This window comes from Bufo bufo, chromosome 2 (genome assembly GCF_905171765.1).
Source record: "Bufo bufo chromosome 2, aBufBuf1.1, whole genome shotgun sequence".
Lineage (NCBI taxonomy): Eukaryota > Metazoa > Chordata > Amphibia > Anura > Bufonidae > Bufo > Bufo bufo.
In genome coordinates this window covers 462,602,515-462,629,273 of record NC_053390.1, presented here as the reverse complement: position 1 = coordinate 462,629,273, position 26,759 = coordinate 462,602,515, and the positions used below count along the sequence as shown (strand labels likewise).

The 26,759-nt window shown below is 43.1% G+C and overlaps 1 protein-coding gene across 3 annotated transcripts in view; it reads left to right on the top strand.

The window, feature by feature from the left end:
• The window catches only part of AP3D1 (adaptor related protein complex 3 subunit delta 1), a 99,163-nt gene that overhangs the window by 14,991 nt on the left and 57,413 nt on the right, over positions 1 to 26,759 (top strand). For all 3 annotated transcript variants that reach the window (XM_040417652.1, XM_040417651.1, XM_040417650.1), the window contains exons 2-7: positions 7,376 to 7,471; positions 21,065 to 21,145; positions 21,646 to 21,726; positions 22,817 to 22,924; positions 26,337 to 26,466; positions 26,548 to 26,687. In XM_040417652.1, the coding sequence (XP_040273586.1) occupies positions 7,376 to 7,471; positions 21,065 to 21,145; positions 21,646 to 21,726; positions 22,817 to 22,924; positions 26,337 to 26,466; positions 26,548 to 26,687 (636 nt within the window). The remainder of the gene's footprint in view (positions 1 to 7,375; positions 7,472 to 21,064; positions 21,146 to 21,645; positions 21,727 to 22,816; positions 22,925 to 26,336; positions 26,467 to 26,547; positions 26,688 to 26,759) is intronic.

Genomic DNA, 26,759 nt, shown 5'->3' with positions numbered 1-26,759 from the left:
TTCGGGAATTTTGGACGAAGATAAAACCGCAGCATGCTGCGGTATTATCTCCGTCCTGAAAAGGCAAAATGACTGAACTGAAGACATCCTGATGCATCCTGAACTGATCGCTCTCCATTCAGAATGCATTAGGATAAAACTGATCAGTTCTTTTCCGGTATTGAGCCCCTAGGACGGAACTCTATGCCGTAAAAGAATAACGCTAGTGTGCAAGTACCCTTAGGCAGGTGTGAAAAATGATGCAAAGTAAGAATGCTTTCAAGCATAGAAGTGTTAGGTTTAATTTTATCAATGAACAAATGCAAAGTGATTGAACAAAAGAGAAATCTAAATCAAATCCATATTCGATGTAACCATCCTTTGCCTTCAGCATCAGTTCTTCTAGGTACAGTTGAAACAGTTTTTGAGGAACTCTGCAGGAAGGTTGTTCCAAACATCTTGGAGAACTAACTACAGGTCTTCTGTGGATGTAGGTTTGCTCAAATCCTTCTGTCTCTTCATGTAATCCCAGACAGGCTTGATGATGTTTAGATCAGGGCTCTGTGGGGGTCATATCATCACTTCCAGGACTCCTTGTTCTTCTTTACACTGAAGATAGTTTTGATTGCATTGGCTGTATGTTCGGAGCCGTTGTTCTGCTGCAGAATGAATGTATACAATTAACTATATTAACACTTTTTTATATTTATGAAAGAATTGTTTGCAGCATTTTTCCACCCCTGCCTGCATCTTTTGCACTAATAAAAAAAAAAAAAAATATATATATATATATATATATATATATATATATATATATATATATATATATATATATATAATTTATATTTTGTGGGGACTCGCTCTGGTAGACAGGATTAGCGGACGCAGTATAGAGGCAACAACAAGTTCTTTGGATCAAACCGTTCAGTGTTTTATTCACACTTTAGGCAAGTGACAAAACAAGCAGTCATTCAAACAAAAAAGTCACCTTGCGGTGTTGGTGGTAATTCACACCATGCGGCAATTCTGCCTCAGAGTCCTTGCTGATAAGCCTTCATCCAGACACAAAGCTCCCAGATCCCAACACTGAGACATGGCTTCTGAGCCCAGCTGCCTATTTAAGGATAGCCAGGTGCTGCCAAAACCTGGACTGGCATTTAAAATTTGGTACGGTATTTGACCTCACCTGGCTGTAAATCAGCCCAGCAGCACATGCTGGGAGGAAAATACCTGTTTTCCCAGACCAAACCTCTTGCTGTGTCAGGCCCTGCTCATTGGAGCCTCTTTACAATGCAGCATTGAGTGGTCATTTCAGAGGGGTTTCTATCTATATGTATATGAAATGAATAGCATTATCTTATGACGCCTGTCAAGAGGAGGAATATGTTGAGCAGCAAGTAAGCAGTCGGTTTTTGAAGTTGAAGACCTGAATAACTTTTGATAAAACAATTGACAGTAAAGAATTTGGCACATTATTAATCCTTTCCCGCCCAGCACCGTACATGTACGGAACTAGACGGGTCTTTAAAGATTAATCCCACTCTTGAGCACAGTGGACGCCATAGCTGCCAGGTATCTGCTGTTTTAAGCAGCAAACACCCAAGGCTAATGTATGCGATCATCGATGATGTTGATCATACACTATTTGACCACGGCATTTGACGGGTTAAAGTGACCATGCCAACTGGGAACTAAAAAAACCCAGGAACGAATGATCCCAGGCCTGCAACGGTTACCCCTAGCAGGGATTGGGGGAGCCAGAGAGTGTTTGTGGCAGCCTCGGTCCTCCTGAATGATTTCAAGGCTGCTGCAGATAGGTTCCAATAGAGTAATTGTGTAATTCTAATGCATTGCGGTCTATAAGTTCTCTATGGGAACTTATAAAAAGTCTTTGGTTGGGAGAACGACTTGTGTGCTTAGGGCTGTTATCTTGCTGCAATGACCCACGTTCTCTTAAGATTCAGCTCATGTACATATGTCCTGACATTTTCCTTTAGAATTTACTGGTATAATTCAGAATTCATTGTTCCATCAGTGATGGAAAGTCATTGTGGCCCATGTGCAGTAAAATAGGCCTAAACTATGATCACCCCAAAATTGTGGGACTCCATTCGGTTGCCATGACAGCGCAGGGAATTGTGAAGGCTACCAGTACTGGCAGTGAGCTGCCTAATAAGCCGTGGGGACTTGTGAAGGCTACCAGTGCCGGAAGTGAGGTGCCTAATAAGCAGTGTCCGAGGAATGGCCACATAAGCAGCCTGTCATAATCCTATAGACTTCAATAGTACTGTATGTTATTGCAGTCTCTGGGACAAGCGATCAGATCACATGTTCAAGTACCCTAAGGGGTCTAAAAATTACAGTAAAATAAAATTGTTGTGTTTGAAAATGTCTGCTATCAAGTTATGTGAAAAAAAAAAGTATAACTGGCCCAGTCCTTAAGGGGTTAAATGCTCCTTTACACAGGCCGAATGAGTAGGCAATTGAGTAGGCAATGAGTAGGCCGAATGAGTAGGCAATTAAAGGGGTTGTCTGGGTTCAGAGCTGAACCCGGACATATCCCCCATTTTCACCCAGGCAGCCCCCCTGACTTGAGCATTGGAGCATGCTCCGATGCTCTCCTTTGCCCTGCACTAAATTGCGCAGGGCAAATGCATTTTCTGGAGTTCCGGTGACGAACCGGGCTCGCCATAGGGCTGCCAGACAGAGGCTTCCGCCCAGCAGTGAGCCCGGTGACATCACCGGCACTGATGGGCGGGCTTTAGCGCTGCTCTATCCTGTAAAACGGCTAGGGCAGCGCTAAAGCCCGCCCATCAGAGCCGGAGTCGTCACCGAACACACTGCTGGGCGGAAGCCTCCTCTCGGCAGTGTGTTATTGTAAATAAGAGCCCTTGACCTGCGCGATCCAGCAACCCCTTTTAATGGGAGCAAACTGTGTGTTCCCGATAATTAAATGATCGTTGACGGAAGTTGAAAGCTTCATTTACATTCGGCAATCACCTCTGCTGTATGGAGACAAGTTATTACTACTGTGATGAATTGCCCTCATACAGATTCAATGTTGTAGGCAGCAGATTGCTGTTTACACCAGGCGATTTGCTTCCCAGAAACAATGGGGCACATTTACTAAGACCTGCTTTTTACATCGGTCTTAGTTTTCCCCTTGTGCTGCCATTCGATTTGTCAAATTTAGGGTGAGGTGTGTACCTTTTCAGAAATTAGCCGCATCTGTGGCTGTCCTTGTGCCTGGTGTACATACTACTCCAGCCCCTGATAGTAAATTACTGGGGTCCCAGCCCCGACATAGCCAGTTAAAAATGCTGACTATTTTATGCTTAGAGTAGTTGCAAGTCCCTTAATAAATGGGCCCCGTTACTTTGGGTGTTCATTACAATAAAGCTTTCACCCACTGAATGTGATATACTGTATATTATTAAAGTGTCATCGCACCCTTTGTGGTAACAATGTACTTTCATTTGGGCTTTTTTTTTTTTTTTCCTATTAATCCATTTCTTCTGCTTTGTGTCCTCAATTTTCACAGCATCCAGCATTTTCAGTTTTAGGGTCCATTCACACGTCCGTATGTGTTTTGCGCATCCGCAAAACACGAACACCAGCAAAGTGCCTTCCGCATTTTGCAGACCGCACATCGCCGGCATTCTCATAGAAAATGCCTTTTCTTGTCCGCAATTGCCCTTTTGAAAATTAACAGGTCCGCACCTGTTCTGCAAAATTACGGAACTGATGCGGGACCATTTTGCGGACGTATGAATGGACCTTTAGGCTCCATTCACACGTCCGCAATTTCGTTCCGCATCTTGCGTAACGGAATTGCGGACCCATTCATTTTTATGGGGCAGCACGATGTGCTGCCCCGACACGGAATTGCGGACCCGCACTTCCGGGTCCGCAATTCCGTTCCTGAAAAAAATAGAACATGTCCTATTCTTGTCCGCAATTGCGGACAAGAACAGGCATATTCTATTAGTGCCGGCAATGTGCAGTCCGCAAAATGCGGAACGCACATTGCTGCTGTCCGTGTTTTGCAGATCCGTGGATCCGCAAAACAGGTTGCGGACGTGTGAATGGAGCCTTAAACTGGGATGTTTCAAGCTGTTATTACCTGTTGCTTCTTTCTGCTTTCTCTCTGATCCAGGTTACGTAGACACGAGTTGGGTTTAAATATTTCATGACTGCTTACCATTCTTCAGCACAGATGTTATCCGATATTGCACACACAGATCTAATTTCCTACTGCTCACACAAAGTGATGAATTTTTGTTATTAAAGTGGGTCTGTCAGGTTTCCTATGCTTCCCTTTCTGAGGACAGGAAACGCAAAGCTTGGGGTATATAATTTTCTACATTTATCAGTTCAGCTTTCTGTAATGATTCAGTATTGTAACATATAAAGAGCCCATGAGCCTGCTTTTAATGCTGGTAATGCAGAGTAATTTACAGGGCAAGCATACAATATCTGGTAGATCAAAACCTGCCAGAGCGAGAAATGCTATTTTCAGCCAATCTGCTTTTGTACAATTTCAGCCAATCTCTTTCATTTTGTACAATTCTGATTCCCAGCACCCCTGCCAATCAAATTTTTTTTTTTTCCGCTTTTTCATTTACGAATTTCAAAAGCCATAACGTTTTAGTTTTTTTGTCAGTGCTTGTTATATTTTCTAATGGCATACATTTTGAGGCATTTGATATGTATTATACATTTTTATACTGAGCTGTCTGAGGGGTTGTTTATAGCAGGACAAATTTTGGTGTTCATTGGAGCCATTTTGGGGGTCACATTTATTTTTTGGGTTGCTTTTTATTGCATGTTTTGGGAGGTTGAATGAACCAAAGAGCAAATTTTCACATATCTTTTTATTTACGATGTTCACCATGTGGAATAAGAAAATATGATAATGCTGTCACATGGGATAAAAAATTATGTCCGTGTTATCCAATACATTCCAGAGCTGTAAGGGTTATATAGCATCATAAATCAATATAATGCTATGTGACCCCAGCAGTGCAGAAAATTCAGGACGGGAGCTGCTCCATACTCGCGCTGCAAAACCGGAGCGTGGAACTCATCCGTCTGAAAGGGGCCTTACAAGATGCATAGCCCCCCCTTCCTTTTGGGGGAATAAAAGTGTGTAAAAATACGGTACTTGGTATCTTACAGACTTCATATTGTGCTGACCAACAGAATAAATTTAAATTTAACATGTCAGTAATTTTCACTGTGCAGGATATACCCCTGTTGTCTGATAGGTGCGGGTCCCACCTCTGGGACCCACGCCTACAATGAGAATGGAGCGGGGAAATGAGCGGAGGAAGCACTACGCATGACACCCTCCATTCATTCCTACGGGGCCGCCCCCGAAAATAGCTATTTCCGTCTGCCCCATAGAAAAGAACGGGAGCAGGGGCCGCGCGTGCGCGGTGCGCTCCCATTCACTTCTATAGGAGCAGCGCTTGGTGGTGGACGGACCACGGGAAATCCGGGGTCTTCCAGCCACAGCTCTCCCCGCTCCGTTCTCATTGTACCATCTCTGGGACCCGCACCTATTAGACAATGGGGGCATATCCTAGCAATATGCCCCATTGTCTGAGATGGGAATACCCCTTTAAGAGCAAAACCCGAAAAAAACTATTATGAAATTATTATTTTTTTTTGTACTGTTGACTCAATAATGTTTTAAAAGTTAATCAATTCACCTGATATTCCCCAAAATGATGGCATAAAAAGTACAGCCTTTTGAAATATGATCAAGTAACAACAAAAAAATGCATTGCCTTAAAGGGGTTGTCCGAGTTATGAAAAAAATAAAAATATAGCACTGAAAATCTGATGGGCAGCAATATATAAGCTAAGCAAGTTTCAGGCAAAAAAATAAAAAATATTTCCTCATTTCCCTGGTTCTTTTCTGGCCCTTTGTTTACATGCAATAAAAACAATCTCTGCCCCCCCCCCCCCCTGCTCTGCTAAGGGAGTGAATACAAGTACTGCCCTGAGTGACATGTCGTCCTGCTGGGAGACTCTGTTGTATGTGTAGGACTACAAGTCCCAGCTGTATAATGACACTGCTAAGGGAGTGAATACAAGAGCTGCCCTGAGTGACATGTCTGCCTGCTGGGAGACTCTGTTGTATGTGTAGGACTACAAGTCCCAGCTGTATAATGACACTGCTAAGGGAGTGAATACAAGAGCTGCCCTGAGTGCTGGGAGAATCAACAGCAACTTGTAAGTGTAGAACTACAAGTCCCACCTGTATAATGACACTGCTAATACACACAGGATCTTCCCCCTACCTTCTTGTGCAATGCTCTCTCTAGTCTGTCAGCTCCTGTGCCCAGAATTGTCACTGCCTGCAGGTACCCAGTCGGTTCAGCTGAAGGGGTTAAGAATCCTAGGAGAGAGCAGACAGCCCGGCAGTGAAGGGGGGCGTGGCCAGCACAGTGACTTCTTGTTTACAGGCTTGTGCAACAAACTTTATCAGAGCAGAGAGAGAAGCTGACATCACAGGTCATGTGACCCTCAGTCAAATCTGATAAACCAGCCACTGGAGATAAAGTGAGTTAATTGTAAAGCTGTTACATTTGCCTAATTAGGAACATAGAACAAAAAAATAACTCTGACAACCCCTTTAATTGCCAAACTCGGCTTCGTTTTTAAGGTGTTAAAATAAGAGTATACCTGCACTGAGTATTCATCTATTTAAAGTGATTCCGCACCCATATACAGTTTTTTTTTGTATACATTCTTGGGGTGCCATTGAGTGCTTTTAAGTCCTTCAGATGACATAAATGTTCAGTATCGTCCGTTACGGTACTTGATGCTGCATTTGAACATTATATGACTGTAATCGATGGGGGAGCTTCACTTTAATAATTGAACAATTTACTAACCTGTAGATCAGCTGCACAAATCCTCCTCCTCCGCATACTTACTGACATTCCTGTCCTGGGGTGTACAACTTTGCAATGAATCTAACAGGTTTTCCAGTTTGCAACGTCCTTTAAATTCATCGTTCATGAAGGGAGCTGTCATTTTGTAATGTGTTTTTACCTGTTTTGCTCTTATCTTCCTTTCTAGGCTGTGGTCACATGAGGTCCATGCAGCTCTGTCTTATATTCTATGATGTTATGTCCATGGCCATGTCAGAGCAGCCACAGGGGCATTGATGAGGGATATGTAACAAGCTATAATCTACAGAAGTATGGAAGTGCAGTAGTGATGGGGAACGTAGTACGTTCGCTTCCAATCATTGGCCTGACTGTTGGGCCATATACATTGTTGTCCCTACATCTCTATATCTGGGTGGTAGAAACTGTGTGTTTTTTAATGTTGTCAGCTTGTTATTGTTCTATGCTTACTTTGCATTTGTTTTTTCTTCCAGGCAAAGTATATCTCTCACTGTATCGATGAGATCAAACAAGAACTTAAGCAAGACAACATTGCTGTGAAAGCAAATGCCGTCTGCAAGCTGACCTATGTGAGTAATTGTCTCCTTTATTATCTGCCGTTTTCTGTGTGTTTTAGTTTTTTTACAGTACACATTTGAATGCAGTTGCTTATGGATGTCACCCTTAGCGCAGTGCAGAGGGGGAAACCTGCAGCAATGCTGCGATTAATTCCGCAACAAAATCGGCACCATTTGGTTGCTGCAGAATTGGAAATGCAGATTTCTCCCTAACTTCATCTGAGAAGCTCTAACCAGAATTCAGCTCTGGTCATTAGAAACTATAAATGTACAACCACACATGGTATAAATGCTGCACTCTCTCCATAGTGGAATTTATGTAGCATTACAGTACAAGCATAGAAGATACATTATTATTTTTTTTTTTTAGAAATCTCATTGCCATGCTGCAAGAAAACACCGGAGTGTAGACTGACTTTCCACAAGGTTTTACCACCACATTCAAGCTTTGCAGTTGTGCAAAGAGGTATCTCTTAAAGAAGAGCACTGTCTCGCCTGCGCCACCTCTTCGAAGTTGCTCCCTATGAGACAAAATCCAGTTGACAAGGGAATATAACCATCTTGGCTATTCACCTTTAAAGGTCCAAGGGTTGTTGGAAAGGCGGATTTGACTCTTAGGAAGCCACTTCCTATAGGTGTTGTCAGTGAGATGGTTCTCTTCCTTGGGAGATACCTCTTTGCATTTTCTTTCCCTAGGAGCATTGCTAATAAGTCTCCATACATGGAGATTCAGCACCATGCCTAAGCCTTTGCCATTCAAATGGTACAAGCAGTGGAATACCTGCCATGCTGCCACAAAAATGGCTTATATTCTAACCAATATTTTTATTATTACTGTATACCGAAAACACCGGAACTCTCTGCCTGAGGAGGTGGTGACGGTGAGTACAATAAAAGAATTCAAGAGGGGCCTGGATGTATTTCTGGAGCGTAATAATATTACAGGCTATACAGTAGCTACGAGAGAGGGGTCATTGATCCAGGGAGTTATTCTGACTGTCTGACTGGAGTCGGGAAGGAATTTTTTATTCCCCTAAAGTGGGGAAATATACTTCAGTTTTTTTTTTTTGCCTTCCTCTGGATTAACTTGCAGGATAACAGGCCGAACTGGATGGACAAATGTCTTTTTTCGGCCTTCTAAACTATGTTACTAATATATCCTGGTGCAAGTTTTGGTACAGAAGTAAAAGAAAAAGGTGACTGGAAGCTACTTTACCACGATGATGATTAGAATTTCTTCTAGGTTTGTGATCTGCTTGTTATCGGTGAGCAGTGTTCATGCAGTACAGCTGCTGGTAATATAAGGCAGCTCTTATCTGAATAGAAAAGTAAATATTATGGAGGGCACTCTGTTTTCTGGCTGTTGCAGGGAAGCATAGCACAACAAGAGCAAAAAGAAAAATAATCTCATCTATAAAACACTATTTAAACCCAAAGAGAGAGATATATATATATATATATACACAGTGGGGGAAATAATTATTTGACCCCTCACTGATTTTGTAAGTTTGTCCAATGACAAAGAAATGAAAAGTCTCAGAACAGTATCATTTCAATGGTAGGTTTATTGTAACAGTGGCAGATAGCACATCAAAAGGAAAATCGAAAAAATAACTTTAAATAAAAGATAGCAACTGATTTGCATTTCATTGAGTGAAATAAGTATTTGAACCCCTACCAACCATTAAGAGTTCTGGCTCCCACAGAGTGGTTAGACACTTCTACTCAATTAGTCACCCTCATTAAGGACACCTGTCTTAACTAGTCACCTGTATAAAAGACACCTGTCCACAGAATCAATCAATCAAGCAGACTCCAAACTCTCCAACATGGGAAAGACCAAAGAGCTGTCCAAGGATGTCAGAGACAAAATTGTAGACCTGCACAAGGCTGGAATGGGCTACAAAACCATTAGCAAGAAGCTGGGAGAGAAGGTGACAACTGTTGGTGCGATTGTTCGAAAATGGAAGGAGCACAAAATGACCATCAATCGACCTCGCTCTGGGGCTCCACGCAAGATCTCACCTCGTGGGGTGTCAATGGTTCTGAGAAAGGTGAAAAAGCATCCTAGAACTACACGGGAGGAGTTAGTTAATGACCTCAAATTAGCAGGTACCACAGTCACCAAGAAAACCATTGGAAACACATTACACCGCAATGGATTAAAATCCTGCAGGGCTCGCAAGCTCCCCCTGCTCAGGAAGGCACATGTGCAGGCCCGTCTGAAGTTTGCCAATGAACACCTGAATGATTCAGAGAGTGACTGGGAGAAGGTGCTGTGGTCTGATGAGACCAAAATAGAGCTCTTTGGCATTAACTCAACTCGCTGTGTTTGGAGGAAGAAAAATGCTGCCTATGACCCCCAAAACACCGTCCCCACCGTCAAGCATGGGGGTGGAAACATTTTGCTTTGGGGGTGTTTTTCTGCTAAGGGCACAGGACAACTTATTCGCATAAACGGGAAAATGGACGGAGCCATGTATCGTGAAATCCTGAGCGACAACCTCCTTCCCTCTGCCAGGAAACTGAAAATGGGTCGTGGATGGGTGTTCCAGCACGACAATGACCCAAAACATACAGCAAAGGCAACAAAGGAGTGGCTCAAGAAGAAGCACATTAAGGTCATGGAGTGGCCTAGTCAGTCTCCGGACCTTAATCCAATCGAAAACCTATGGAGGGAGCTCAAGCTCAGAGTTGCACAGAGACAGCCTCGAAACCTTAGGGATTTAGAGATGATCTGCAAAGAGGAGTGGACCAACATTCCTCCTAAAATGTGCGCAAACTTGGTCATCAATTACAAGAAACGTTTGACCTCTGTGCTTGCAAACAAGGGTTTTTCCACCAAGTATTAAGTCTTTTTTTGTTAGAGGGTTCAAATACTTATTTCACTCAATGAAATGCAAATCAGTTGCTATCTTTTATTTAAAGTTATTTTTTCGATTTTCCTTTTGATGTGCTATCTGCCACTGTTACAATAAACCTACCATTGAAATGATACTGTTCTGAGACTTTTCATTTCTTTGTCATTGGACAAACTTACAAAATCAGTGAGGGGTCAAATAATTATTTCCCCCACTGTATATATATATATATATATGTGTGTGTGTGTGTATGTATGTGTATATATATATATATATATATATATATATATATATATATATACCAAAATAATTAAATAAGAAACAATAAAATTTATTTATTTTTTTAAAAAACCTGTTTCAATATGTAGATAATGTGCGCGTACATTCCACCAAAACATAATTGGTGTAGGTCGTAGTTTGTAACTAGACCTGATGGGTGATTATGCACGTACACTTTATCTGGATATCTATTGTATCATAACTGGTACGTGGTTATCTTCACAACAAGCTGTTTCCATAAATCACAATATATAATTGATCAGAAGATGCAAATCAAATGGATAGGGCAAATAGCCAGCAGTAATCTATATGAGTGTTATAATACCCTGAGAACGAAAATATCAAGGTCCGATTTGGAACAATGTCCTTACACTTTACTTGATTGCACCTGCGCTGTATCGATGTAAACTCTAGGTAATAAGTATCCACTTTAAAGAGGACCTTTCACCGATTCTTACCCTATGAACTAACTATACAGACATGTGGAGCGGCACCCGGGGATCTCACTGCACTTACTATTATCCCCGGGTGCCGCTCCGTTCTGCCGCTATGCCCTCCGGTATCTCCGCTCACTAAGTTATAGTAGGCGGAGATACCAGTCCCTAAGTTATGGTAGGCGGAGTCTGCCCTAGCGCTGGCCAATCGCAGCGCAGAGCTCACAGCCTGGGAGGTTATTTTCTCCCAGGCTGTGAGCTCTGCAGTGCGATTGGCCAGCGCTAGGCAGACTCCGCCTACCATAACTTAGGGAACGGAGATACCGGAGGGCATAGCAGGAGAACGGAGCGGCGCCCGGGGATAATAGTAAGTGCAGTGAGATCCCCGGGTGCCGCTCTACCTATCTGTATAGTTAGTTCATAGGGTAAGAATCGGTGAAAGGTCCTCTTTAAATGAGAGTTATAGACAGTCAGTCATCAGTGCAGACAGCCTTACTTGTTATCACTGGATTATAATTGTTGCAGTGACCGCTGTGATGGGTATTGATTTTCAAATGGATGCTTACATTACCAGTTCATCCATATGATCACGGAGCCTGCGTGCAGAGTAAAGGTATTAGCTGCAGTCTAAACACCTTTGACACTTCCACTATGCCTGGCGTCCCACGTGTTGCAGGGATGCCTATCTTTCCTGCTCCGAATTGCTTAAATGGGTGGTGAGGATTGCGGAGCGCTCCTTCTTGCTGTGAACAAATGAGTAGTAAATAGTCCAGTAATTTCAACGTATGGATAATACTGCTCCCATGTGTACTGTCACTTCTTTAGAATCCAAACGCTTTTCGCAGCTTCGTGCTCCTTCATCAGTGGTGGGAGGCGGAAACTCAAAGGTGATCTGCCGGGCTAGGAGGAGAGCCCCAACATACTAGAGAGTCCAATTGGTGCGCGCCTTTTCTTGTGAGCCTGTAGCCGCACTACTTCATAGATTGTATACAGGCAGCCTTCCCTGAAAACGTGTACTGTAGGAAAGGCATACTTTCCGGAGAAAAGTAGCAACTGACTCAAATTCGCTCTATTTAGAGAGGTAAGGTTGCAGATCCATACTCCTTCCGAAACCTCTGCCCTCCCAGACTTTCGAAAGGTAAAGTTGTGGTGTTTACTGTCCACAAATTAGCCGGTTTACCGGGGCTTTCTGAAAGAAGGCTGCAGGGTCATCACACACAGAACAGTACAAAACTGCTGCTACTTCTTAAACATGCATGTACAGTTTTTGACTCCCTGTTGCTCCCTACTATAACTTCTTGTTCCTGAACTAAGCGTGCCCAACCAGCAGGCTGAAGTTAAGCTACAGACTGTGATCCTAGGCAGCAAGCTCTAGACATGGCCTTTTAAAGGGCATCTGCCAGCAAATGATGTTTTAATATATGCAACTAAGCTTCTAGGAGCAACAGGGGCGTTGCTGTTACACCTAGAGGCTCAGATTTCTCTGCAACTGCTGCACCCTCTGCACTTTGACTGGACCAGGCAAGGTAAATGTCATCATGCCTACCTGGCCCTGTCAATCAAAGTACAGAGGGTGCGGCAGTTGCAGAGAGAGCAGAACCTTTAGTAACTGCAAAACCTCAATTGCTCCTAGAGGCTCTTTTGCATACAGTGAGGAACAGAAGTATTTGAACACCCTGTGATTTTGCAAGTTCTCCCACTTAGAAATCATGGAGGGGTCTGTAATTCACATTGTAGGTGCATTCCCACTCACATTGTAGGTGCATTCCCACAGAATAAATAAATATATCAGGAAATCACATTGTATGATTTTTAAAGAATTTTTGTCTTTCACTGCTGAACATAAGTACCATATTTAAACACCTGAGAAAATCAGTGTTAATATTTGGTACAGAAGCCTTTGTTTGCAGTTACAGAGGTCAAACGTTTCCTGTAGTTCTTGACCAGGTTTGCACACTGCAACAGGGATTTTGGCCCACTCCTCCACACAGATCTCCTCTAGATCTGTCAGGTTTCGGGGCTGTCGCTTAGCAACACAAAGTTTCAGCTCCCTCCAAAGATATTCTATTGGATTTAGGTCTGGAGACTGGCTAGGCCACTCCAGAACCTTGATATGCTTCTTACGGAGCCACTCCTTGGTTATCCTGGCTGTGTACTTTGGGTCGTTGTCATGTTGGAAGACCCAGCCACGACCCATCTTCAATGCTCTGAGTGAAGGAAGGTTGTTGCTCAAAATCTCACAATAAATGGATCCAATCATTCTCTCCTTAATACAGTGCAGTCGTCCTGTCCCCTTCGCAGAAAAGCACCCCCAAAGAATGATGTTACCACCCCCATGCTTCACAGTAGGGATGGTGTTCTTGGGATGCAACTATACCTTATTTTCCCTCCAAACACGACGAGTGAAGTTTAGACCAAAAAGTTCTACTTTGGTCTCCTCTGACCACATGACTTTCTCCCATGCCTCCTCTGGATCATCCAGATGGTCATTGTCAAACTTCATACGGGCCTGGACATGTGATGCCTTGAGCAGGGGAACCTTCCGTGCAATGCATGATTTGAAACCATGACGGCGTAGTATTCTACCGACAGTGACCTTTGAAACTGTGGTCCCAGCTCTCTTCATGTCATTGACCAGCTCCTCCCTTGTAGTTTTGGGCTGATTCCTCACCTTTCTTATCATCAGTGATACCCCACGAGGTGAGATCTTGCATGGAGCCCCAGTCCAAGGGAGACTGACTGTTGTCTTTAGCCTCTTCCATTTTCTAACAATTGCTCCAACAGTTGATCTATTTTCACCAAGCTGCTTGGCAATTGCCCCGTAGCCCTCTCCAGCCTTTTGACAGTTCTTTGGTCTTGCCCATGGTAGTAGTTGGCGTCTGACTGTGGGGTGGACAGGTGTCTTGAAAGAGCTCAGGTGCTACTAAGTTAGATAAATGACTGGAGTAGAGGTGGACTCTTTAAAGGCACAGTAACAGGTCTTTGAGAGCCAGAATTCTTGCTGTTTCTAAGGTGTTCAAATACTTATGTTCAGCAGTGCAGGACAAATAAATTCTTATGTCTCCCAGAGTGGGAATGCACCTACAATGTGAATTTCAGACCCTTCCATGATTTCTAAATGGGAGAACTTTCAAAATCACAGGGTGTTTAAATACTTCTGTCCACCATGTCCCATTTGAAGCCCCCCTGATGCACCCCTAGAGTAGAAACTCCAAAAAAGTGACCCCATTTTAGAAACTACGGAATAGGGTGGCAGTATTGTTGGTACATATGATTTTTGGTTGCTCTATATTACACTTTTTGTGAGGCAAGGTAACAAGAAATAGCTGTTTTGGCACCGTTTTTATTTTTTGTTATTTACAACATTCATCTGACAGGTTAGATCATGTGATATTTTTATTGACCAGGTTGTCACGGATGCGGCGATACCTAATATGTATACTATTTTTTTATTTATGTAAGTTTTACACAATGTTTTCATTTTTGAAACAAAAAAAATCATGTCTTAGTGTCTCCATAATCTGAGAGCCATAGTTTTTTCAGTTTTTGGGCAAAAATCTTAGGTAGGGTATGATTTTTGCGGGATGAGATGACTGTTTGATTGGCACTATTTTGGGGTGCGTATGACTTTTTGATTGCTTGCTATTACACTTTTTGTGATGTAAGGTGACAAAAAATGGCTTTTTTTTTTTTTTTTACAGTATTCACCTGAGGGGTTAGATCATGTAATATTTTTATAGAGCAGGTTGTCACGGATGCGGCGATACCTAATATGTATACTATTTTTTATTTATTTATGTAAGTTTTACACAATGATTTCATTTTTGAAACAAAAAAAATCATGTTTTAGTGTCTCCATATTCTGAAAGTCATAGTTTTTTCAGTTTTTGGGCGATTATCTTCGGTAGGGTCTCATTTTTTGTGGTGTGAGGTGACGGTTTGATTGGTACTATTTTGGCGTACATACGACTTTTTTTTGATCACTTTTATTACCTTTTTTGGGAAGTAAGGTGGGCAAAATTTCAATTTCATCAATTTCAACGGCGTTCACCATTCGGGTAAAGTAACATGACCGTTTTATAGATCAGGTCGTAACGGACGCAGTAATATCAAACATGTGTAGGGAATTTTATTTTTTTCATTTTTAATCAGTGATAAATGTTACTTTTTTTTTTCACTTCTTTTTTTTTTACCCAGACCCACTTGGTTCTTGAAGATCCAGTGGGTCTGATGTCTGTATAATACAGTACAGTACACTATATAGTGTACTGTATTTTCACTTTACAAAGTCTGATTAGACTTCTGCCTTTAGCAGAAGTCTAATCAGCACCTTGGACAGCCTCTGGTCAGAACCATGGACAGCCGGACGCCTGTTGGTACCCATCACTCGCTGCCACAGCAGAGCAGTGGGTGATGGGGAGGGAGGGGGTCCCCTCCCTCTCCCATCGGGGGCTGAAAATGCACAGTAGCCCCCGATGGGAGAAGGAGGGAGCTCCCTCCCTCTTAACCTTTTCCATACAGCGGTCCCTACGGACCGCGGCATGGAAGGGGTTAAACGCATGGCATCTGTGCCAGCACAGATGTCATGCATTTCGAGCAGAGTGTCAGCAATGTGCTGACACTCTGCAAACCGCTCGGCCATCCTGAGAGAGGGGGCGGGCGGATGATCGCATGCCTGCCCGCCCCCCCAAGCACCGCCCTCCCTGCCTCACTCCCCCCCGCTGCGCCCGCCGGCAGATAACAAAGAGGGCAGCAGGTGTGTGTGGGGGGGGGGGGGGTTGAACATTAAAATTAAGCTTATTTGAAGTTTCTGATCGGATCAGAAACTTCCAAAACCGCAGGTCTGAATTGGGGGGGGGTCACAGGACCTAGCCAAGGTGCCTGCTCAATGATTTGCGGCGGTGATCGGACCCATACATGACGTACTGGTACGTCATATGTCCTAAAGAGGTTAAAGGGGTGCACAACCTTTTCTGGTTGGGGGCCACATTGTCAGCCTGAAATCCAAGATGAAATAAAACTTAAAGGGGTATTACCAACTGAAATACTATATTTCTGGCATACTGAATATACAGTATACCATTAATGTTTAGGTACACTTCCAGGTGAACATGAAAGATACATGTGAGCAGCCACAAGACATACATCATGTCTTTTACCTGATGGTTGGGGGCTGCACAGAATGATATCGAGGGCTGCAGGTGGTGCAACCCTGGTTTAATGTAAAAAGTGCCCCAATTTTCTTTTCTTTGTACACCATGTCCAACCCTTGACAATTTTTGTCCAGTCTCTGACAAGCCCTTTAATGCTGGGTGCTACGTACAGAAAGGATATCATCTAATTACACCACTGTTTCTGTAAAGGGATTGTGCCCCGTTTATAAGTTATCACCTATCTACAGAACAGAGCTTGGCTATTGCCGGTGCTCCCATTAAGAATGAAAGGAGTGGCATGCACATGTATGACCGCCGCTCCATCATAACTGTGGATAAGGCATAACATAAACTTGGCACAGCCCCTTTAATATTTTGTGCCTGACTGTAACTGGCTGTAACAGTCCTGCCACCCTGTTTTCAGTGGGGCATACAGGTTGCTTAGCCTGCACTTCAGCTTTTTGGCTGTCTAAAATGGATCAAGTTAGCAGGAAATAGGATAAAAGGCTTCATTCTAGGAATGCAGACTGACAAAAGGCTGAGGTCAAGATTATGTCTGGTTTACTTTCACCATTCACTTCTAGTTTTAGTGTTCCTTTAAAGCAGTGTCCTCTGACTATTAGCTCAGCAGCCACATAAGCCTCTCATGTCCCCAACTTCTAAATTATCATCCTGTTGTACGCTAGTAGCACCACTGATATTACTAAAGCTTGGCATCATAACCATATCACCAGGGTAAGAAACATTTCATGGCAATCTGTTACTGAATGATCATGTTAGGGGCTGTTCACATTTCATTTTTGTTGTACGTCAAGCGGATACGTTTGTAAATGCAAAAAAAAGGTATAGAAACTTATGGCTTGACGTACCCATCTATAATAATATAATCCCTGTGTGAGTGCGCTGTGTCCGTGTGTGTGTCACCAATTTTGCACTGGGCATGTGCGGCGTCCAATCAGGACACAGCCCTCCACACGGACACAGTGCTACACACAAGTTTCCCTGCAGCCTGACTGCCCATAGATGCCTTCAAATGCCACAGCTTCACCGCCGCCATCTGCTCCTGCCACAGTTCCCGCTCAGGAGATGCAGAGCGCGCAGCCCCCCTTTCAGGATGGCAGCCGGCAGAGTGTTAGCTGTAATGTCCAGCTAACACTGCTTGAAACGGCCGACATCGGTGCTGGCACCGATGTCGGCCATTTAACCCCTTCCATGCAGTGGTCCTTATGGACCGCTGTATAAAGGGGCTAACCATCGGGCCGCTGCTCTGCTGTGGCAGCGGCCAATGCTTGAAGGGTAAACTGAGGGAGGGAGCTCCCCCATCGGGCTGCTGCGCTGTGGCAGCATCCTGATGGTTACCATGGCTACCGGGGGCCTTCACAGGCATCCAGCTTGCTGTGGTATATCTAAGCCTGATCAGCCTCCTGCTAAAGCCAAGAGCCTTATCAGGCTAAGGGTGCATTCACACGACCGTAAGTGTTTTGCGGTCCGCAAATTGTGGAACCGCAAAACACGGATACCGGCCGTGTGCGTTCCGCATTTTGTGGACCGCACATGGCCAGTTCTATATAGAGAATGCCTAAGCTTGTCGCGGTTGCGGACAAGAATAGGACATGCTCTATCTTTTTTGCGGGGCCGTGGGACGGAACAACGGATGCAGACAGCATACGGTGTGCTGTCCGCATCTTTTGCGGCCCCATTGAAATGAATGGGTCCGTACCCGTTCCGCAAATTTTCGGACCGGATGCGGATTTATTTATACGGTCATGTGAATGCACCCTTAGGCCTCGTACACACGACCGTTGTTCGGTTCAGTGTCCGTTGTTCCGTTTTCCGTGATTTTTTGCGGACCCATTGACTTTCAATGGGTCCGTTGAAAACTCGGAAAATGCACCGTTTGTCATCCGCGTCTGTGATCCGTGTTTCCAGTCCGTCCAAAAAATATGACCTGTCCTATTTTTTTCACGGACAACAGTTCGCGGACCCATTCAAGTCAATGGGTCCGTGAAAAAACACGGAGGCACACAAGATTGTCATCCGTGTCCGTTTTTTTCCTATCATTTTCAAGGCAAACTTGACTTAGATTTTTTTTTCACTTTTCTTGTCTGGTGATTCTCCAAAAATCAAGGAAGACACACGAAAAAAAAAAACGGAAACGAATCACGGAACAACGGAACCCCGTTTTGCGGACTGTGAAAATACTGTTGTGTGCATGAGGCCTTAGTGTGAGTTCAATACACTGCAGTACACTGTATAGTGTACTGCAGTGTATTGTAAGCCATCAGACCCACTGGATCTTCAAGAACCAAGTGGGTCTGGGTCCAAATAATGTAAAAAAAAAGTGGAGGAGAAGAAAAAAACTAACCAAAAAAAAATCCTTCCTATATCCACACATAATTGGTTAAAAATTTTAAAAAATAAACATGTTTGGTATCGCCGCGTCCGTAAGGACCCGATCTATAAAAGGATCATGTTACTTTTACCGCATGGTGAAAACCATAAAAAAAAAGAAAAACTATGATGGAATTTATATTTTGCCTACCGCACTTCCAAAAAATTGTTTAAAAAGTGATCAAAAAAGTCATATGTATCCAAAATTAATACCAATTAAACCATGACCTCCTCCCACAAAAAATGAGCCCCTAGATAAGCCAATCGTCCCAAAGATAAAAAAAAATATGGCTTTCAGAAAATGGAGACACAAAAACGATTTTTTTTCAAACCTGCTTTTATTGAATAAAATAAAGTAAAAAAATGCACGTATTAGGTATTGTCATGTCCATAACGACCTACTCTATAAAAATAGCATGTGATCCAGCCCATCTGGTGAACACCATAACAAAAAAAATAAAAAATGTGCCAAAAAATAAAAATGTTTTAATCACCATTGTGATAATGGTACCAATCAAACCATCATCACATCCCGCAAAAAATGAGACCCTTACCTAAGACAATCGCCTAAAAAATGAAAAAATATGGCTTTGAGAAAATGGAAACACAAAACATAATTAAAAATAAATAAATGCTTTTATTGTGTAAACTAAAATAAAAAAATGCACATATTAGGCATCGCTGTGTCCATTACAACCTGCTCTATAAAAATAGTATGTGAACCAACCTGTCTGGTGAAATTTGCGAAAAAAGCCCTTTTTTTTTTTTTTTATCACCTTACATCACAAAAAAGTGTAATACCAAGTGATCAAGGCCAGCCGTCTCAGCCGCAGCCGCCAGTCAGTGGCAGCCGTCCTGCAATAAAGACTGTATGTTTCCATCCATTAAACGTATCAGTTTTTTCAGATAATGTCTTCAAATCTTTAATTTAAAAAAAGAAACCTTTCACAATTTTTTATTTTTTTTTGTTAAAAAATGTACACAAATATATTGAAACATATGCACATCAGTCAAATGTATACATAAAAAAAAAGGATAACCACAAAATTGCATACGTTTCTATACTTTATAATTTTATTTTTTACTGCATGTCTAAATGTATCCAGTTGACGTAAAGCAAAAACATGTGAACAGACCCTTAAAGGGACACTTATGTCAGGAAGGAGTGTTTGTTTTTTATTTTATTTTTTTCCCCCTCTCTGGACAGAGCAATAAAAGTTCTATATAGATAGGGATCCCATTGTTATCCCATTTACTGCTGCAAGAGAAAGTTGCTATATGCTAGTATAATAGTAGATGAGTAGAATTAGGTTGACAGTATGACAGCTCTGTTCCACTTATTGGTGTATTGTGTGATGCTGTAATTGATTCACTCATCCCCTTCCCTCTCTGACTGAGAAAGTGATGAAGCTGTTTGCATAAACATAATACATAAACAATTTGCATGTAGTATGTGATAAAAAATGTATATGTTTCCTTAATTCTAAAGTGTCAACCAATATGATAATTTGTACATTTGGGCTAAAATCCTCTTTAAAAGATACATTGCGTAAAAAATGGATGTGATCAGCGGATTTTCACGATATAACAGCTGATCTCCCCATACATTTGACCTGATGTAGGAGCTGCAGAGGAAATATTGTATGATGTATGACTAATCGTAATACATAGCTGGACCGGTTCCACCAGAGCTGCTCCTAGTTAGTGGCTCTTACGCATAGGAGGTTCCTGCTGAGTAGGAGGCTCCACCTCTGATGTCCATATGCACTGCCCTAATAAGGTATATGGAAGGATTTGTGTTTGTGAGACAACCCCTTTTGATTCAGATTCACTCATAGAAAAACTCTCATGAGAGAGAACCTTAAAGGGTTTTCCTAGAATGAAAACCTATCGCTGCTCCACAGGAGATACCCAAGTGCTCTGCTCAGTTATCTTTATCAGTCAGTTTGAACGGGGCTTTCTTGACTGCTGATTCATTCAAGGGGTGGACATGCACCCCATTCTTGTGATCAGAGACTTACCACCTATCCTGTGTATGGGTGATACATTCTCATTCTCTGAAACCTCTTTAAAAGGGTTGTGTAGGATTTTATTATTGATGGCCCATCCTCAGGATGGCCCATCAGTATCTCTATTATGGAGGTCTAACACCCTCACTGATCAGCTCTTTCGAGATGGCGCCAACGCTACTGAAGGGCAGTAGCGCTTTAGTAACCAGCTCTGTCCACTCCACAGTAGTGTGTAGTTCAGGGTCCAGAGCTACTGTAGAACACCTGATTGATGGGGTTTCGGTCCCCTAACCATCAGATTTTGATGGCCTGTCCTGAGCATAGGCCATCAGTAGTAAAATCCTGGAGAACCACATTAGGAACTTAATTCGATTAAGGCAGATCCTGAAGTGGATTTCCATAATTTTTTATAATTCTTCTGACTAATATTGCTTGTGTATTAGTTATAGTGATTTTTGCTTTTCCCTTCTGTCAACAGTTACAAATGCTGGGCTATGACATCAGCTGGGCTGCATTCAATATCATTGAGGTGATGAGTGCCTCAAAGTTTACTTTCAAGGTAAGATTTAAAACAAACTTGGGACTTGTGTCTGCGTTTTTCATATTTCTGTTCTGCCATAGCATCAGAAATAGGACAAACATTGAACCGTAAAAGGGGGGAAGTACTTCACACACCCCATGCCTCATGACTTCATGTCGACAACACGTGACCACTACAGCCAATTTGTTAATGGATTGAATGACTGATGCAAACAGAAGACTTACAATTTCTATCCGTCATTCTCTGACATCACATTTCCGTTACTTTTTGTGGGAAAAAACCCTGCAGCAGAAAGCACTATTTCTTACGTCCAAATAACTGAAGCCTGACGCAAACTGAGCACAACTGATGGCAAATAGATTCCATTGGAGCTGTTTTTTCCTATATTTCTGTTCCTCTAATGCGACACAAAGACAATAACACAACACTACTGTGAGCAAGCTCATAGCTTGCAATTTTTTGACTTGTTTTATGCATGTAAGGACAGTTTTTTTCTGTTTTGCTTCTATGTTGTCCAGAGGATTGGATACTTAGCTGCCTCACAATGCTTTCATGAAGGCACGGACGTTATTATGCTGACCACAAATCAGATAAGAAAGGTAAGCAGCGCAAAGACCATTGGCTTAGTAGTTTTGAGCCTAGAGTATCCTCAATGTTTTATCAAATTGTTTGAAATATTTTTGAGGGTAAAGCTTTTTATCTATTATTTATTATTAAAGCGCCATTCATTCCATAGAGCTGTACATATGATAAGCGGTATACTTACATAATACAGACAACTGCACTAAGCATGAACAAGACGAGTTACAAACTGGTACAGAAGGAGAGAGGGCCCTGCCCATAAGGGCTTACAATCTACAAGGTATGGGAGAAGGACACAGTAGGTGAGGTTGAAGCTGGTCACGTTGAGGAAACTGCGGATGCGGGAGATGTTTTTGAGTTGGAGGCGGCAGGTGGTGGAAAGGGCTTGGATGTGCTGTCGGAAAGGAGAGGGCAGAATCCAAGGCAGCGGACTTGGGTGACCGGGGAGAGTGTGCAGCCATTGATTGCGATAGGGGGTATTTCAGGAGCTTGTGGAAAAGTGTGTAGAGTGAGATGAAAGATTGAAACATTATTTGCATTTACTATTTCTGTAATTTCCTTTGGTCCCCTTCTGGTGCAATTCTGGTATAATTCGGTATGTGCACTTAAAAAGTTGCCCTTAGATGTTGCATTGAAAAGACCAAGGACTGAAAGACCTAAGGACTTAGATTCATACCACTCAGTGTTCAATCAAGTGTGAATAAGAGGGGAGGGGGCTACATATGGCCTAATCAAGGGAGGACTAGATACAGGGGTGAATTGGTAAATGTAAACAAATACTCAATAAGTCCAGCAGGGAAAGAGACATTAATAGTTCAATGCAGACAAACCAGGGGATGAGAAGGAAAGATCAGGGTTGTGGACAATATCGGACTGGAAAAGCTGGGTGCAGCAGTAAGCTTCAGTGGAGACATACCTAGAGAGGAGAGAATTGGGTGATGGTCAGTAGACAGTGATGCCAAAGTGGATTCCATATCCATAATATTACATTCTGGTATAATTCGGTATGTGCACTTAAAAAGTTGCACTTGAAAGATGTTGCATCTGTTCAGATATGAGAAAACTTGAATGTAACTACTTATAACAAACAAATTTGTTTCTTTTTAGGATCTTAGCAGTCCTAATCAGTATGATACTGGTGTGGCCCTGACCGGGCTGTCTTGTTTTGTCACTCCAGACTTGGCCAGGGATTTAGCAAATGACATCATGACGCTGGTAAGTGCAGTAGACTACACTGGAAACATATGCTATCATTTAAAGGGGTTGTGTCATAAAGACCTCCTCTGTCTATTTGCCCTATTGAAAGGATTGTGCAGTGGCATAATATTGATGACCTGTCCTCGGGGCTTCGACTCCTGGCACCCCTGCCGATCACATGTCTAAATGGGGCATGGCACTCGTGCAAGCACTGCATCCTCTTTAAAATGACCCTCTGTAACCGCGCAGTGTATTATTTACAACTGCTCCATCCTGTTCAAGTGAATAGGATTAGCAGTTGTAGATACACTATGCCACTGCTACGAAGGAGGAGGAGACAATGGCAGGTCATTTTGAAGCGGAAGCCACGCTCACGTGAGTGCTGTGATCACTTCAAACAGGTGATTGGCAGGGGTGTCAGGAGTAGGACCCCATCTATCTGCAGTTGATGACCTATCCTGAGGATAGGTTTTAAGTCTTGTAGCACTGCACAACCCCTTTAACCTTTTACATGTTAATGCTAACATGTTAAAGGGCAATATAATCTCTTCCTCAATATTGGTTAGACCTTTGGGCTGTGATTATATTTCTAAAGGCTGGGAGACGCATTGTAAGCTTGTTTGTATTTCTTCCGTTTTTCCCCCCTCATAGCCCTGCAGGGGTGTGGAAATCGTATCTCCCGACGCCCGGGACATGCAGTTCCGGGCGCCGGGCAGGTAGCTTGTTCAGTAGCTAAGCCCCACTGCGGGCAAGTAGTGATGTCCGGTTCATGAACGAATCGTTCTTTTGAATCGATTCATTTCACTGAACCGGAGGAGTCGATTCATCTGACTGAGCTGATCTGCGTGAAACAGCTCAGTCAGATAGCGGAGCAGAGAGACGCTGGCAGCAGGGAGGAGTGGAAGCCAGCCCCGCCCCTCCCTGCAACCAATCGGAGCTCAGGCACAAGCACTGAGTCACACAGGGTACAGGGAGTCGTACACAGTCTAAGAATCCAAAGATCCTACTTAGTGATGGACTCATTCCATTCTTTGAGTTAAAAGAATCGTGTGTCACTAGAACAATACACTGAGTCTAATCACCAGGTTGCAGCAGTATAAAGCCCTTTAAGTGCCCTCCATACAATAGAACGCCTCCAGAAGTGCCCTCTACCTACTCAGTATAATTCCCCTTAGCATGCCTCCAGAAGTGCCCTCTACTCAGTATAATGTCCAAATCGGTGGCCCCAGCTCCCCCTTCCTGTTCTAGTCATCAGTCATGTCACCACTGATGTAACACTTATTACCTATGGGGGAGGGGGGGGGGGCGTGGTGCAGTGACAGCGTGGGGAAGAAGAAATGACAGAGCTGGAGGGGTGGAGCAATGAAAGGTTCTGTCACGTCTCCGGCTCGGGGGAAGGAGCAGTGACAGAGCCAGGGGCATTGATAGAACTCTCACCTCTGCCAGCATCCCTCAGAGGACCCCCTTTCTGCAGGTGTTGTCAAACTGGGAAGGTGAGGGGGGGGTCCTTTCCATGCCACATCGGCAGCTAATTTGCCTAAACCACCTAGAGGTACGGGTAGTAATGTGCTAAGAGCAAGAGTGTGCACTAAACTAATTGCTGTGATCACATTAAGGCCTCGTTCACACCAAGCAGTGCGTTCCGGCCTGATTCTCTCCAGAATGCACTGCACCGCATTGCGGCCGGCTAACTATATTGTGGAGCAGGAGGGGGCGTAGTGGTCTGTTGAAGTGATTGGCACCATAACCATGCCCAACGGCTGCAATGCAATCGGCTGCACAGGATCGCAAGGCACATTATGCCTGCGGTCCAGTCCAAACTAAATGCTGCAAGCAGTATTTTGACCGGAGCTCAGGCATAATTGTGTCTTGTGATCCCGTGCATCCGATAGCCTGCGGCTGTGGCTACGGTGCCATTCACTTCAATGGGTCGTCACGCCCCCTCCTGCCCCACAACATAGTGAGCCGGCCGCGATGTAGTGCATTCTGGACAGAATCCTCTGGTGTGAACGAGGACTAAACTTAGTCATTTCACACCACAAAGACTGGAACGCAAGCCAGCCACCTCCCTGCATAAGGAAGCATTGAAATATGGTTTTGATTTAAAATAATTTTTTGAATTAGGACAAGTAGATCGAGCCCCCGCTTTAGTCCTTCGACAAATATATATATTTTTTTATTTCCACACCCCTGGCCCTGGTATTCAACAGTTAATAACCCTTTAAAATTGAAGCATTACATTAATTTATAAGGAATTCCTGGAATTTCTCACAGTGCAGTGGTTTAAGGAGCCTGTGTGCTTCACCTGTCCATGATGTGCTGCTGAGAACCACATCACAAAACTCCACCTATTTGCTGGTTAAACAGCATCTAGTTCTTGGTCGTGGACAGAAACAGCCATAAGCTTACACTTTAACTTTTCTTTTGCTGTTAAATTTGTTAATGACTGAAAAATGTATATAAATGGCTAATGACAAAGCTGCTTGTTACATTAGGCTAGGTTTTTTAAAGGGGTTTTTCAAGTGTTTTTTTTTCTGATGAGCTATCCTCTGTCATCAGTTTCTGATCGGTGAAGGTCCAACACCCGGGACCTCCGCGAAACAGCTGTTTAAAAAGGCACCAGCGCTCACAGTAGCGCCGCAGCCTTCTCCAGCTTTTCCTAGGTGGTGTGACATTATGTTCATCGATCACATGGCCTTGGCGCAGCCCAACTGCAATGACGTGAATGGGGCTGATTGCAATACCAAGCACAGCCTTTATACAATGGATGGCACTGTGCTTGGTGAGAATGCTGTGGTACTGCCGTGGGCACCAATGCCTTCTCAAAAAGCTGATCAACGAGGGTCCCGGGATGTCAGACCCCCACCAATCAGATACTGATGACCTATCTAGAGGCTAGGTCATAAGTAACACTTGGAAAACCCTTTTTTTAAATTAGTCTTTTTTTTTCCCCTCATTGTGTTGTGTTCTTGAATGTTTTCAAGCGAACAGTAGCACAGTTTTCAACAGATGCCCCGTTATTAGTTAGATTATGTTCTCATAGCATTTTATACCACGTTTGGTATATGCATAGGGGAAACTTCTGATGCATAATTTAAATGCACCCATAGAGCACCACTTATGCGACTGTTGCAAATGAATGGCATGTAAGCCTCCATTGAAGCAGGTATACCATTTTATAACTGTATAGAGTTTTGCTAAACAAATCCTGCAAAAGAATATAGATTTTTATTATGGGAGTCTATGGACATCATATGTAAGCATACTTTATCTGTATACTTCCAAAAACTCCCTTAGACATGATATATACCAAACCTCAATGAGGTCTTTGAAAATTTCCTGCGATCCTGTTCAGGACAGAAGTCATGCTTCTAATGCGAACAGAGCCAATCTATGTAATATCAGTAAAAATCTTTCACATTCTTTACAGATGTCCCACACGAAGCCGTACATTAGGAAGAAGGCTGTCCTGATCATGTATAAAGTGTTTCTCAAGTATCCAGAGTCTCTCCGCCCAGCATTCCCCAGACTGAAGGAAAAGCTTGAGGACCCTGATCCAGGTAAGTGCTTTCCACTGCTTCTTCATTCAAAACATACTGATAAAATTTCTTGTAAGTGACCTATTTTTTTTCCCCTCCCAGGGGTTCAGTCTGCAGCGGTCAATGTTATTTGTGAACTAGCTCGTAGAAACCCAAAAAACTACCTGTCATTGGCTCCGCTGTTCTTCAAGCTCATGACATCTTCTACTAACAACTGGGTCCTAATTAAAATTATCAAATTGGTAAGCCTGTCATGTGACTTCCTCTTCCCATGTAATTAACATCTTCCTTAGACAGCATTAAAAACTCGCACC